Source organism: Astatotilapia calliptera, chromosome 8 (genome assembly GCF_900246225.1).
Source record: "Astatotilapia calliptera chromosome 8, fAstCal1.2, whole genome shotgun sequence".
In the NCBI taxonomy this organism is placed as follows: Eukaryota; Metazoa; Chordata; class Actinopteri; order Cichliformes; family Cichlidae; genus Astatotilapia; species Astatotilapia calliptera.
Window position 1 is genome coordinate 6,414,617 of NC_039309.1, and position 13,107 is coordinate 6,427,723.

At 38.4% G+C, this 13,107-nt stretch overlaps 1 protein-coding gene across 4 annotated transcripts; it reads left to right on the forward strand.

Annotated features, from left to right (window-relative positions):
- Positions 1-226: 226 nt before the first annotated feature.
- Positions 227-12,959, forward strand: LOC113028129 (LIM and SH3 domain protein 1-like). Of its 4 annotated transcripts, none has more exons than XM_026178156.1 (8): positions 227-419; positions 1,378-1,472; positions 3,705-3,789; positions 7,418-7,525; positions 8,905-9,012; positions 11,470-11,539; positions 11,616-11,707; positions 12,475-12,959. In XM_026178156.1, exons 1-8 carry the CDS (start codon positions 351-353, stop codon positions 12,646-12,648), a joined length of 801 nt encoding a protein of 266 aa, XP_026033941.1. In that variant the 5' UTR covers positions 227-350; the 3' UTR covers positions 12,649-12,959. The 4 variants fall into 4 exon arrangements, with proteins under 4 accessions (XP_026033941.1, XP_026033944.1, XP_026033943.1 ...); XM_026178157.1 differs by lacking the exon at positions 227-419 and adding an exon at positions 428-493; XM_026178159.1 differs by lacking the exon at positions 8,905-9,012.
- Positions 12,960-13,107: the final 148 nt, after the last annotated feature.

A 13,107-nucleotide genomic window follows, 5' to 3' on the forward strand; every position in this document is an offset into this window, starting at 1 on the left:
TACAAAACATATTTGGACAAGCTAAAGAGGCCGCTGAATGATGCGCAATGGTTTCGTTTGTTTTGTTGTTAATTCATTTTAAGTTACTAAAAATATCATATAGAATCACATTTGACGACCATCTCGTATTAATTACTTAAACACCAGAAGTAAAATTGCTATGTCCGACGACCCGTAAAGGCAACATGAGGTCTCCGTGCTGCACAGTTGACTCCTCCTCGCCTTGGGGTCATATTAACTGAAATGCCTGCGAGAAAGCGGGAGGACGGTTCGAGTACCAGCTGCCCATTACAGGTCCTTTACTCCTGAACTTTTGGACTAGTAAACTTGTTTTTGTTTTTTCTGCAATCATGAATCCGCCCTGTGGGAGATGCAATAAACCAGTTTACCCAACAGAAAAAATAAACTGCCTTGATAAGGTAAGGTGAAACAAGTTTAAGCCCATCCACTGACCTTAATGTGATTTACTCTAATGTATGCAAAGATTTATCAGGTGAGTTTCAAGACTAACTTATACTTTCAATTTTATTATAGATATTTTAAATTTAAAATAGTTTTGTCCACTTGCAAAAGTTCTTTTTTATTCTACAGTTTTAAAAATATTTTTATGCAGTCATATCTCATGTGATGCTTTAACTGGGTGCATATTTTGTACAGTCACAACCAAGCCAAAAAAAACATGCAAAATGGAAGTCTAGATAATACACATAAAAATCAACTAGAAATTGATCCAAATGTTAAAAAATTTATATCTTACATAATCAATAATAATCTATGTATCTGTGGTTTCTCAAATAGATGTACTCTGATCATTTTAGTGGAATCAGATGAATATTATTTATAATCAAGATGATCTAATCAATTTAAGGACTTAATCAAAGCAAAGTGACCTGAGTTACAGAGATGTTATCAATTCCTGATTTCTTTTGGGAAAAATGGCTTCCTGCAGGACTTTTATTTAATAATGCAAAAAATATATTTATGGGAAAGTTTATATGCATAGTGCATAGGTTTAAAAATGCACCTAATTTCACAGCATTATTTCTCACAGTCATTTTCCATTTGAACCATTTCTTATTGGAAATCTTTTAGTGAAGCGATGGGAGAAATAGAAACAGATTAGTAGGACAGCTGTGGCCTTATGTAGAGGAGTCAAGGGATTTCCCCGCTCAGAGAGAGAAAGAGAGAGAAAAAGAGAGAAAAAAGTTTTATTTTTTCAAATGAAAAACCATTTAATTCAATCAGCCAGTAAGAGTGAACAAGATTTCCACAGTGTTCTGTCAAAAAAGGTTAATACAGATCTAAATTTGTGTCGATGGAAATGCATTTTCTTCTAAGTTTAATACTTCAGACTTTATTTCTTCTCTTTTTTCCTAGTATTGGCACAAAGGTTGTTTCAGCTGTGAGGTCTGCAAGATGGCCTTGAGCATGACGAACTACAAAGGCTTTGAGAAGAAACCTTACTGCACTATGTGAGCGTTCACAGCATGCACCACCATGATGACTAAAACAAACACTTAAAATAGCTGGATAGCATCTGACTCTTTGTTAAGAGCTTGCAGTATATTTGAAAGAAACAAAACCATATCTAAAATATAAAAGATGTGGTTACCTTTCCTCTGAAGCCTCAGCATTAGCATTTCAGACGTAGACGTGGTGGTTTTTTTGTTTGTTTGCTTGCTTTTTTTTGAGCCAGCCTTATTTGGATGAAAGAGTCAAGTGCTAAGTTATGAGGAAACGCTAGCAAGCTTGTTCAGAAAGCTGCATCCTTTTTTTTTTTTTTTTGCGCCTGTCCCGTTTGGCTCTTTTGCCATCAGAATTGTTGTCTAAAGGCAAAGAAAGATGCCCAACAGATTTACTTTACCAAATTGACCATCCCAGCCTTGCCGTAATGGTCCATTTGATTCACCTTTTATTGTTTATTTTATTTTCACTTACTGAATACGGGACAGACTTGACTGGGGGAAAGAAGGGGAGAAAGAAAGAGGGAAAGAGAAACAGCTGAGAAGAGGGACGGGGGAGAAGGGCAAAAGACAAAAACCAACAGAACGGGCAGAAAAAAAAGAAAAAGAAAAAAAATACATATATCGATCACCTGGATCACCTGCTGAGAAAGAAAAAAGAAAACAAGCAGAAGAGAACAAGAGTAATAGAATAAACAACATCACAATGATATATGGGAATATGACAGTAAATACTAAATATTAAACATTATTGTGCAGCACATAAGATCAACAGAACACAGTGTGCTTTGAGGTAGGAGCCAAAAAGAGTGTAGTTTGTGGGTGTGATCACCCGTGTGTACACCTGTGAGCATGGACGCGCTTGTTTTTTTAAAAGGTTCCTTCATGTAATGATCTGCTAGAGGGTGTGGGGGGGGCACAGCCCCGTCCTCCAGGGCATGAAGCAGGTATGGAGGAGATCAAAACTCCAGACATCCAGAGGCCCCCAGAACACAAGAGACCAAGGAAGAAAGCTGCATCCTTACACTGTAGAGGTGATCCACACAGACACTGTGTGTGCTAACTAGTGCCAAGTAACTGACTAATAAATTATAGAATTTCATTCACTGAATTTGAAGCACAGATTTCTTGGACAGGCTGTGCTTTGCAGCATGCCATATATTCTAAGTCAGATATTATGAGTTTGCATTAACACACGAGGTCCAGAAGTACAGTTCAGTAATGCCGATTACTGGAGGTGAGGCCTACAGTATCAGCTATGGGCTAGGTGTTGGCACACCTGTCAGTCAAAGGGCTCAACTACTTTAGGCCTCAACAAAATCCAAATGAGTGATTTCTTGGGGAAAAAAATCCACTGTACAGTAATCATAAAAGGCGAATATTGTAAGTTTATTGCTGAATTTGGACATTTTAACATGGGAGTCACTTTTGGAGCCAGAATAAAATGGCCTTTAGAGACACTAGTTTTTGACGTTTCACTTTTTCAGCTCCTTTAGGTTACTGCTTGTTATTAAGTAACATTAGCGTCAATCAAAATCAGTTCATTACGCAACTATAGCCACAAAATTATAATACGTAGCATTATAGGAATTATTTACTACGGCCTTTTTTTCTATTATCTGTGCAAGGTGATTGAACAGGTTTGGTTGTTTCATCATTAACAAATCTACCACATGAGCAGAAGTTAAATTCTGAAGCAGTTGAGCAGGAGAAGCTGCAGGCAGCATGTGGAAGTGATGGAAAAGAGAAGTGTGAGCAGACAGATTGAATCATGTGATTCCAGTCATTCCTAAAGATTGACGTGAGATTAGAAATTTGCTGTCCGACTGTTATTAAACAGCAACCCGGGTTCATCTATTGTGCTCTTTACATAATATTATAAGGCACAAATTATTTGCAGAATGAACAAATTAATCAGTTCATTCAATTCAGTTTGACAACAGTTTGCTTCTCCTGAAAATCAAATATTGCAAAAAACAAAGCAGCCAAGCATAAAGCCATTGAACATCCATAGGAAAAAGACATTCAGCAAAACCTGAACTAAAATGTACGGAAAAACTCTATCAGCCAATCATATTGTTGGGCTGGATTTCATAGAAGATTGCTGTTATGTTGTAGGACTTTGGTTAACACCAATCAATCTAATCATGGTCTTGCTGCTTAACTGGATAGATGGGTGGATGAATGCATGATGTGAATCTTCATTTATCTAATTTCTTCCCTTCTGTTTCTTTTTTTCAGGCATTACCCCAAAACCTCCTTCACCATAGTGACCGACACCCCCGAGAATCTGCGTCTCAAACAACAGAGCATGCTTAATAGTCAGGTGAGACTTTAGCAGTTCAGGCCTATCTCTGCCATCATTTACATCTTGGTCTTGACCAGCAGGGAAAGGAGATACTGTTTGCAAGCTCACTGCAGCAACATCGCTTGGTGTTACATATCTGTCAGTCCTGATTGCCTCTTTTCCGTCATCACAGTGTTGAAGGTGGTGCGAGAAATAACAGTTCTGCTTTGGTGTCTTTGATAACCAGATATGCCAGGGAACTAAATGTTACACTGTAAAAGCTGGGCATTTTAACAGAAGTTGCTTTGGCTCATGTTTTATTAAAATTAGCCCTGAATTTTCCACCATGGCCCTCACACTGTCACTGAGAGCAGTGATTCCAACTTTGGTGGCAGCAATTGTTTGGAGCTGTGCTGATGTCAGCTTTTTTGGCACCAGCATCAGTCTTTTTAAAGGTGGAAATAAGTGGAGCTTTTTCTAGGTTAAGCACTGGCAACAGCAACCCATTGGTGGAAAAGTTCTATATATATATCTCCTTCACTCAGCTCGGTATCAGAGCAGGAGATCAGGACGCAGATCTTGGCTCTGCTCTCATGACAATTGGATTCCTTTGATTAAATCAAAGGTACCCTTTGATGAGTTACTTAAATAAGGACATGGTAGCTTCATTTTGAGACTCTACTTTTACAACATGAGCCAATCTGACATTCGTGAAGTTCAAATGCGTTTCGTCAGGAACTCTTGTAAATGATCAGAGGTTTGAGAGCATTTTTAAAAATACTCTCAGATCCAGTCTCCTTTTAGCCTCTGATGTGGTACCGGCCTCCTTTTCCCTGCCATCCCTGTTCTTAAGCTCTAATCTAATCACACTGTTCATGCCAACATGTTCTAACCTGATCAAAGAGATAAGTCCTGCAAGTCACGCAAAATTAAAGAGATTCCTTCACAGATTAAACTTTAGGGATCATCTTGCCACTCAGCATTTTGAGGTGAAGCTTCTCTTCCCTTTTAAAAGGATGAAAAAAGTTAGGCAATCCACTCACGACTGCATTTCTGCAAGACCCGTGCAGACCTGTATTTGTTAGACAGAATATCGAAATTTGCAGAGAATAGTTAAATTTAGTTAACTGAACACAGCATAACCTTTTATCAGTTCACGTTTCCTGTTTATCAGGAAATGGTTTCTATAGCAAAGTATTCATGCACACTTGCACATTTGTTTTGAAATTTTCAAGTGCTTTAAAAAAAAATGCATAAGCTGGTGAATGGTATTTTTTCAGTTCTTAAGAAAAGTGAGGGGTACTTGTCAAAGTCTGACTTGCATAGGCCCATATGCTCCAAAATCAGTGTCCTCCTTGGTCATACTAAAGTGTTTACTGCAGATGCACTAAGGTGCTATTCACAGAATCATTAACATGAGCTTGGTTGTTATTACAATAAATTAACAGCAATGTGGGTGTTTCACTTCTTAATTACCGAACTGTATGACTGGATTTTACATATAAATATGTAAAATGAATATAGCTGAGGGGGCACAGTTAGCTTTTTGGATGGTCCTCGACCCCTACCCCCATTCATAATGTCAGCAGTTAAGCTAAACCAATTGCGTAGGTATGCAGAACGCTAATCTGCATTGCCAAGAAAAATCATCCAAGTGAAAAATGTGAATTTTGTGAATTATTTAATACATAAACTGTTTCTGAAAAGAGAGGACACAGTTTTAAATGTAACTTTTACAATGCAATAAACAATGCAAAGGTCTTATAATGGCTGAAAAAATCTTAAAGGTTGCAGTAACACAGCAGAAACCATTACACGTGTATTAAGGTACATGAAACCATTTGATATTTTTGTAGCTTCATTGATGTCATCTATAAATGCATCAAACAGTATTGACTTTCAGTGCTGCTATTCTGTTTCCTTTGTCATCGCCTTGCTATTTTCAAGTGTTTCTGTGTCAACATGTGGTAATAAATCAAAAACATTCATGGTAAATATTAGCACATCTGTTTGATGAGAGGCACTGTGACCTACATCTGCCCAGTTCACTGAGGTTTGTGAGCATTCACTTATGCACAGCTCTTTTAAGGTCCCCATCACAACAATTCACCTGGGCTGAAGTGTAACCTCGACTGGGTCATTCCCTTCTTTTGTAGATTTGCTGCTGTGCTTGCAATCATTGTCCTATTGCATGACCAAATGTTGACTAAGCTTTAGCTGTCAGCCACATGGCCTCACTTTTGACTCTAGAATACTCTGGTATACAGAGTTCATGGTCGACTCAGTGACTGCCCAGGTCCTGTGGTTGCAAAACCTCATGATGTGTAAGGTATATGTGGTGCTTGTTTGGTTTGCTGTTCTTTATGGCTCCATTTCCACTTTGTTCTCCTCTGTCAAAAGCACATTGTTACAAAAGTCTTGCAGTTCGTTCAGATGCAGCTTTGCAAACCTAAACCATAATGCCAAGTAGGGCTGAGTGATAAGAGGAAATGTACCTGTTGGGAGGGGAGATTGATGATGCAGTCGCAGCGTGTGGGAGAAAAAACTGAATTACGTGCAGACAGCTTAATATTGCCATGGCTGTTTATACTGGATGGTTGTGATAAAGCCATTTTAACCATCATAGTGGGAAAAATTTGCGATACATTAAGTTTATTTGGTATATCGTCTACTGCCATGTAGAGGCTTTGTCTAACCAACTCTTCCAAACAAGCAAAAAAATGTTTCACCTTTTTTCTAATTTTGCTGTTATGAATTTTATTATTTAACATGTTTACTGAGGTGTGTAGGCTCTGATATATAACTCTTGTTTTCTTTTTTTATTTCTCTGAGCACAGTCTAATTTGGGGGGAATTTGCTGGGAAATCCACCCCCGGGAAGTGCTGAAACTTTTTGACGATCAGTTAATTAAGTGTATTTGATTAGCAGCACTTGGCTGCAACTTACACTCTTAATTCATATGGACACAGTAAGGCTGTACTGAGTTTTTCTGGTTTTCTATTTTTTCAAAGGATTGAGTCCTATAAAAAATGTGACTGTCTTTTATTTTTTATTCCACTAGATTCCTTTTAAGCTGTCTCTTTGAACAGTTAGTCTCTAAATAAACAAGCACCTGATGAAACAGGACAAACACGCCAAGAGCGGCTGTATTTTTGGTTAGCAATTTAATCTGTCGTTTCATTTCAACACGGCTGTTATAACAGCATGATCAAATTTACACCACCACCCCTCCCGTTCTGCGCTTTACTCATCAAACCAGCCCAGTTCATTGTTTATAACCATAAAAGTCTCTGCAGTCAAGCTCTCTTACCGAGGAGGCATATTCCTCATAGCAACATCATGACTCACTTATGTTTGCATGTCTGCGTGAGTTCGCGGGGATCTCAGATTTACTTTCAAATAAACATGCAGGCATGGAATAAGTTTGCAAGTGTTTCCTTGAGGTTTTAAGCTTCAAAAACTCTCACCAAAAGGCCATTTAAAGCCCTGCATGAATCAGTTTTTGTATATTTTTGATTAAAATGCAGTAATAGTGTTTAACATGATCATTTTAGCAAGTATAACCCTTTAGAATTGAGAATTTAAGCCAAAGCATTGCCCTAAGCTCCTTTGTCTAAGTTAAAAACATTAAAATGAACAATAAAGACTGATGAATGAAAATTTACAGGCGCTCTATAAGGAGGAGTTTGAAAAGAACAAGGGGAAAGGTTTCAGCGCCGTGGCTGACACTCCAGAGATGCAGAGAGTGAAGAAGACACAGGACCAGATCAGTAACGTATGCTCGGTCCACCTTAAAGACCACCAAGAATCGAATTCTCCGATAACATCTCCATTTATCCATTACCTCTCCAATTATAACAAATGATCTTCCTTCTTTTTTTCCCCTCCTTCTTTAAAACATTATTGAAGGTTGTGATGCGGCTTTGCTATCTGCATGTCTGCATGTCTGCATGGGCTTCCATACCATCTTATTCTTTACATGTAAAAGTCTTTGTTAATCATCCTTTGTTGGCTTTGATTCAGTGCTGCATTCAGGTTGTGCTACATTTGAGATGAAATGAAAAATAATAATAATCCCAGGAAGTTAGGCAGGTGTGCCTTGCAAAATAATAAAAGCATAGATGAAAAGTTCTAAAGAGATATCTGCTTAGTTTACAAGTTTCACTAAAATGTAAGCATTTGCAAAATGTCTTAGATTTTCCACTTCAGGCTGCAAAGGAGCCATGAAAAGAACTATTTTCTTTTAGTGTGCATGGTAGACGGGCTGCAGGATTGGATTTTTTGTTGCTGTAATAACAGATCGTTGTAACAGTAAAACGATGCACAGTGTAACTGAATGCGGCTTCATTTTAAAACTCGACTTCCGTGGCTTTAGCTGATGTCAAAAATAAAACAATGCATGCATTCGATATGTAACAAAGCTAACTGTTTCCTTCCACTTGTGTCATTTAACTTGTTTAATGTTTAAAGAAATATTGGATCATTGTTGGGAATGTGACCATTCACTTTCTTGGTCAGAGGCAGATAAAAAGATTGACAACACTCTCATGTCCGTATGCTAATAATGAACCACCAGCCAGTTGGCTTAGTTTAACCATTAGGCCTCTTAATATCAATAACATTACCCCCTAAGAGCTGCAGATTCGTTTTTCCACTGTTTTCACAGAGAAAGTGTTCACTAGTCAACCTTATACATGCTTGAAGAGGAATTTGGGGGACAGACCCAACAGTTAACGACTGTTAGCGGCTTCATATTAACTGCTTTAAACCATCCTCATAAAATCTAGTCAATAACAGCTCTAAGTCTGTAAGGCCAAAAGGAAAGATATAGACCTTTGCAGTTAAACCTTATAGCAATAAGGAAAGTCAGTACACACAGATGTTATTGTACCTGGGCTACAATGCAACCAAGATTGATGCAAAAGAAAGGAAGCACAGCATTGCTACATATTTTTTAGTCATAGTAATTTCAAGTGGTATCTTTTCAAAAAAAAAAAAAAAAAAAGGCATTCGGTTGGATTTTAATAACAGATACAGCTCAGTCCTGATACACAAAGAGAGTGGAGTTAATTTTTTTAGAATAATTTTTACCAAGAAAGCAGTTTTTTCTTTAAACTTCAAGTTATTCTTCTAAAATAACTCTGAAATTTGCAGGCCCTTTACAAGGAGGAGTTTGAGAAGAACAAGGGGAAAGGTTTCAGTGTGGTGGTCGATACTCCAGAGATGCAGAGAGTGAAGAAGACACAGGATCAGATCAGTAACGTAAGTGCAGTCATGTTGTCAGACTCCTTCAATATCTTCTAATAGAACTTTTGTATCTTCAGTTTGCTCTTCACTTGCAAAAATAAGGGAAAACTGCTGGATGTTTGGCCTTGACTGTCAAACATCTGGTATGCATCTCACTATGGCAACATTTTTCAGTTCCAGAAGGATGTCATAGACAGATGCAAGCAGCAAGTCTGCAGATGTTTAAAAAGGCATTTTAGTTTTCAAAGAAGAAAACGAGAAAGTCCAGATCAGGATTGTAGATTTGCTGATGGCTTCAGCATACAAAGCAGAGAACATGTTGCTGCAAAGAGCAGCAAAAGATGTCAAGAGTACAACCCTGCAGAGACACACAGGCACATTTCAGGCATTTCTCTCCATCCACTGAGGAACAGCTGCCCTATATGGTCAAAGTCTCTCAGCTGTGGACACAAAGGGAACTGCTATCCACACACACATACACACAAACTTTCTCTTCCTCTCTCATGAGAGCACTAGTTGTAGAAAGGAATCATGGGTGATAAGCTGTGTGTCAAAGGGGCAATCTATTATTTTTGTCCACTGGTATTAGTATGAGTCTTTTTCTCATTTCTCCACCCTCACTTCCCACTTTAAAAACAATCCCTTTCCTCCAGTTTTATTCCCACAAATTCCTGTTTCTGTTTACTCCTCTCGAGGTTTCTTGAGGTCACAGGAGGCTGCTCCTTCTCTTCCTTAAGCAACATCCAGTTTCCTCTAAGTACTAGACCCAGAGTTGTTTTTATTCTTGGGGGACATACTGTATGTTGCACAAGCAACATACCAAACTAACAACAGAATAAGTTCAACACATATAAAGTTCAAGAATCTTTGAGTTGCTTTGTGTCACTGAATACCCCATCACCAGCAGCTTCTGTTGGAAAACGCTGAAAAAAGCAGTTTTTAAAAATAAGTTGCTTTCAGACAGTTAGACCAAAAAAGGCAAATACAATTTACTGCATATAAAAGCTCAGCCAGTGATGTCACTAGGTCATTAGTGAAATTCTGTTTTAAAGCCTCAACTTGAATATTTTTGGCGTAGCTATGTTGGTTTATTTATTTTTTTAATCAGTGAGGGGTAGATCTCCATGACATATGACAGTGATCTGTCATCAGTATTAGTCTGAATGCCAACATAATTGACAGCGTAAACACATTGTTTTATTAAATAATATGTCAAATTAGCGATTGAGACTATAAACATATTAGACAAGTGTCACAACTTGGCTCATAAGGCCATGGCAAAAAGGTTGACACACCGCTTGCCAATATAAACATTATTTATTAAACCTAATTAAACAACTGAAATAGAAACTATTGACATTTGCAAATCAATGGCCTCAGTGACGTAGGGTGTAGATGAGTGAGGACATGTAAGCAAGTGAATGTATGTGTGTGTGCAAAAACAAGTGCTATCTAGGGTGTGATGGTCACAAGGAGCAGGAGGGAAAAAGAGATTGCCAGCTCTAGATTTATAGCCTGGGAACAGCTGGCACTAACAAACCCTCCTCTGCCCACCAGCGACATCAAAACAAATGAGAAAACCTAAAATAGTTGATTCTGTTCATCTAAAACGTTTCTCCCACTGAAAACGCTACATCCAGATGAACATAATCAACGTTTTTTGAGATTTCCTTAACTAGACGATTGAACGTGCATCAAGACAAATGTGAAAAGGTTGAAAACAAGAGTCAGGGGTCGTCACACGTCTTTACTAACCACAAAGATAAACTGAAGTGTACGACTGCATTTGCAACTTCCTTTTGCAACCAGTGGAGAGAAACATAATTATTGATAAGTGTAAGACGCACCAAAAGAAGCTTCTAGGACATGCTGTTAGTACAGGTAACTGCGCAGCAAGTTTGATAATGCCATTAAAAAAGCTTCAAAACGCACAAACATGGCAAAGCGGTCCAGTTCAGAGGACCCTAACTATAACCCTAACCCTGTTATTGGAAGTGAAACCTTGAAGACAGCTTTTGGCTACAAGCACACCTGCACATCAAAGTGATTCCCTGTTATATCCAAATGAATGAATTAAAAATAATTTGCTGTTTATTTAATGAAGGAAAAAACAGTTCTCTGTATTGGGCTATAAACATGGTATTTAATGATATAAAGGTCAGCATTTTTAACATGGGAGCCTGTGGGGGCTTTTTGAGCCACTCTCAAGTGAAACTAATGTGACAGTGGTTGACCTTCAGAAAGGAGCAAGTGGGCTGCAACTACTGAAAATAGACAAATAAAAGCAGACACTAAATAGATGTGGGTCTTTCTCTCTCTGCGTCTGTGGCTGCAATATCCACTCGTCATCTCTCAGCACCTCCTAAAATGGTGAGCTGCTTCTCACAGTGGGAGGGTTTGCTGAGGCTGAACCGTCAAATGTGAAAGCTTAGCACCCCCGTGTGGATTTAACATGTGTGCATGTGTGTGCAGATAAAGTACCATGAAGAATTTGAGAAGAGCAAGATTCGAAGTGACGCGCCTCCTCCGGAAAATAGGCAAGGTGAGACAGATCCTTACACAGGGACTTTATAACAGTTTTCCCTTTAAATGTGTGTATGAACTGTGTGTGTGTTTAGACTATGAGGACCAGCCATCCAACCCTGTCAGTGACTTTGGTCAGTCTGCTGGACAAATGCGTACTGCTGCTGTAGCACCACACAGTGGAGGGGTAAGAACAATACATAAGCAAACGTATGCCCAAAAGTATGTGGACACATACATTACACCTGTGTGCATGCTCTCTTTTAAGATGGGCCTCATTCTGTGGGTACATCAATCATCTGGAGAGATTCCTCCAGAGGTTGAATCTGCAGGGATTCACTATGAATGTTGATTGATAAGGCCTGGCTTCCAGTTCAACCAAATCTATTTTATACCAGAATAGAAAACCAGGTTTTTATGGACGTGACTGTGTAGACTGGGTAATATGTTGACCAAAAAAGCCACAAGAAGAAACACAAGCTGTTGCACAAAATTATATTTTCTATACACGTCATTTCAAGTGTGCTCCCACATTTTAATAGTAAAGAAAGGTGTCTACACACTTTGGCTCATACCCTGTATTTGTGTGAAATGTTTTTCAAGCTTTTTTAAATTTTCTCTTGTCTCCTGCAGCAATAACACAGATCCCGGATACTATCAATTCATAAAACACAGCTGTAGTTTTTAATCTTTCACCATAGGTGTGAATGCTCACAGTTTTAGACTTTAGATTTGATTAACTATAAACACAGCAAGCTCTAGTGAATTAATATTAAAACTTCTTGCCATGTATTACATTTGCTTCTGTTTATTTTTCCTGTAGGGAAATTAAATTCAAATGTATCCTGGTAGACTGTGTGCTCTTTATGTTCTTATCTGCTATATCAGTGTGTCTGCATGTCTGACTGGTTCTGTTCATTCATCTCTTCTCTGTGTGTGTTTCCGCTCATTCAGAAGCGCTACCAGGCCATGTACAGCTACATGGCAGCTGAAGCGGATGAGCTTTCTCTGCAGGAAGGTGATCTGATCTTAGATGTGGAGCCGATAGATGAGGGATGGGTGTTCGGCTTTAACCAGCGCACTGGGCAGCGGGGCATGCTTCCTGCTAACTATGTACGACCTGTGTGAAACAAACAGTTCTGCCCAGCAGATATTCAGAGATCCACCTCCTGCCCTGTGGATCTGCTGCCCGCACCTGCAATCAGGCTTTAAAAATCACCTTTTTGCAAATGAAATATTGCATTTAAAAAGCATCCCTGCCTGGTTCTGCTTTGCATTTTTTCCATAAATGTAATTTTCAAATCGTATGATGGGGCTCTGCTTATGGTTTCTTTGACTTCCATGAAGAATAAATATTGATGATAAAGCTTTTATGTTTGTAAGGTCAAAGGAGAAAGGAGGAAAGGAAACAAATTCACAATAAAACCCATTCATCTTCAGATTTACTAATTATTTATATTTTTGAAGGGTAACATTTACTAGCACAGAACCCACTCTTAGAGTAGAATGTTATCCAGTGTATTTTTAAAGCTACAATTACTTATATTTTTACAATTGCTTATGCTTTTATTTTGCAACATTTTCCAC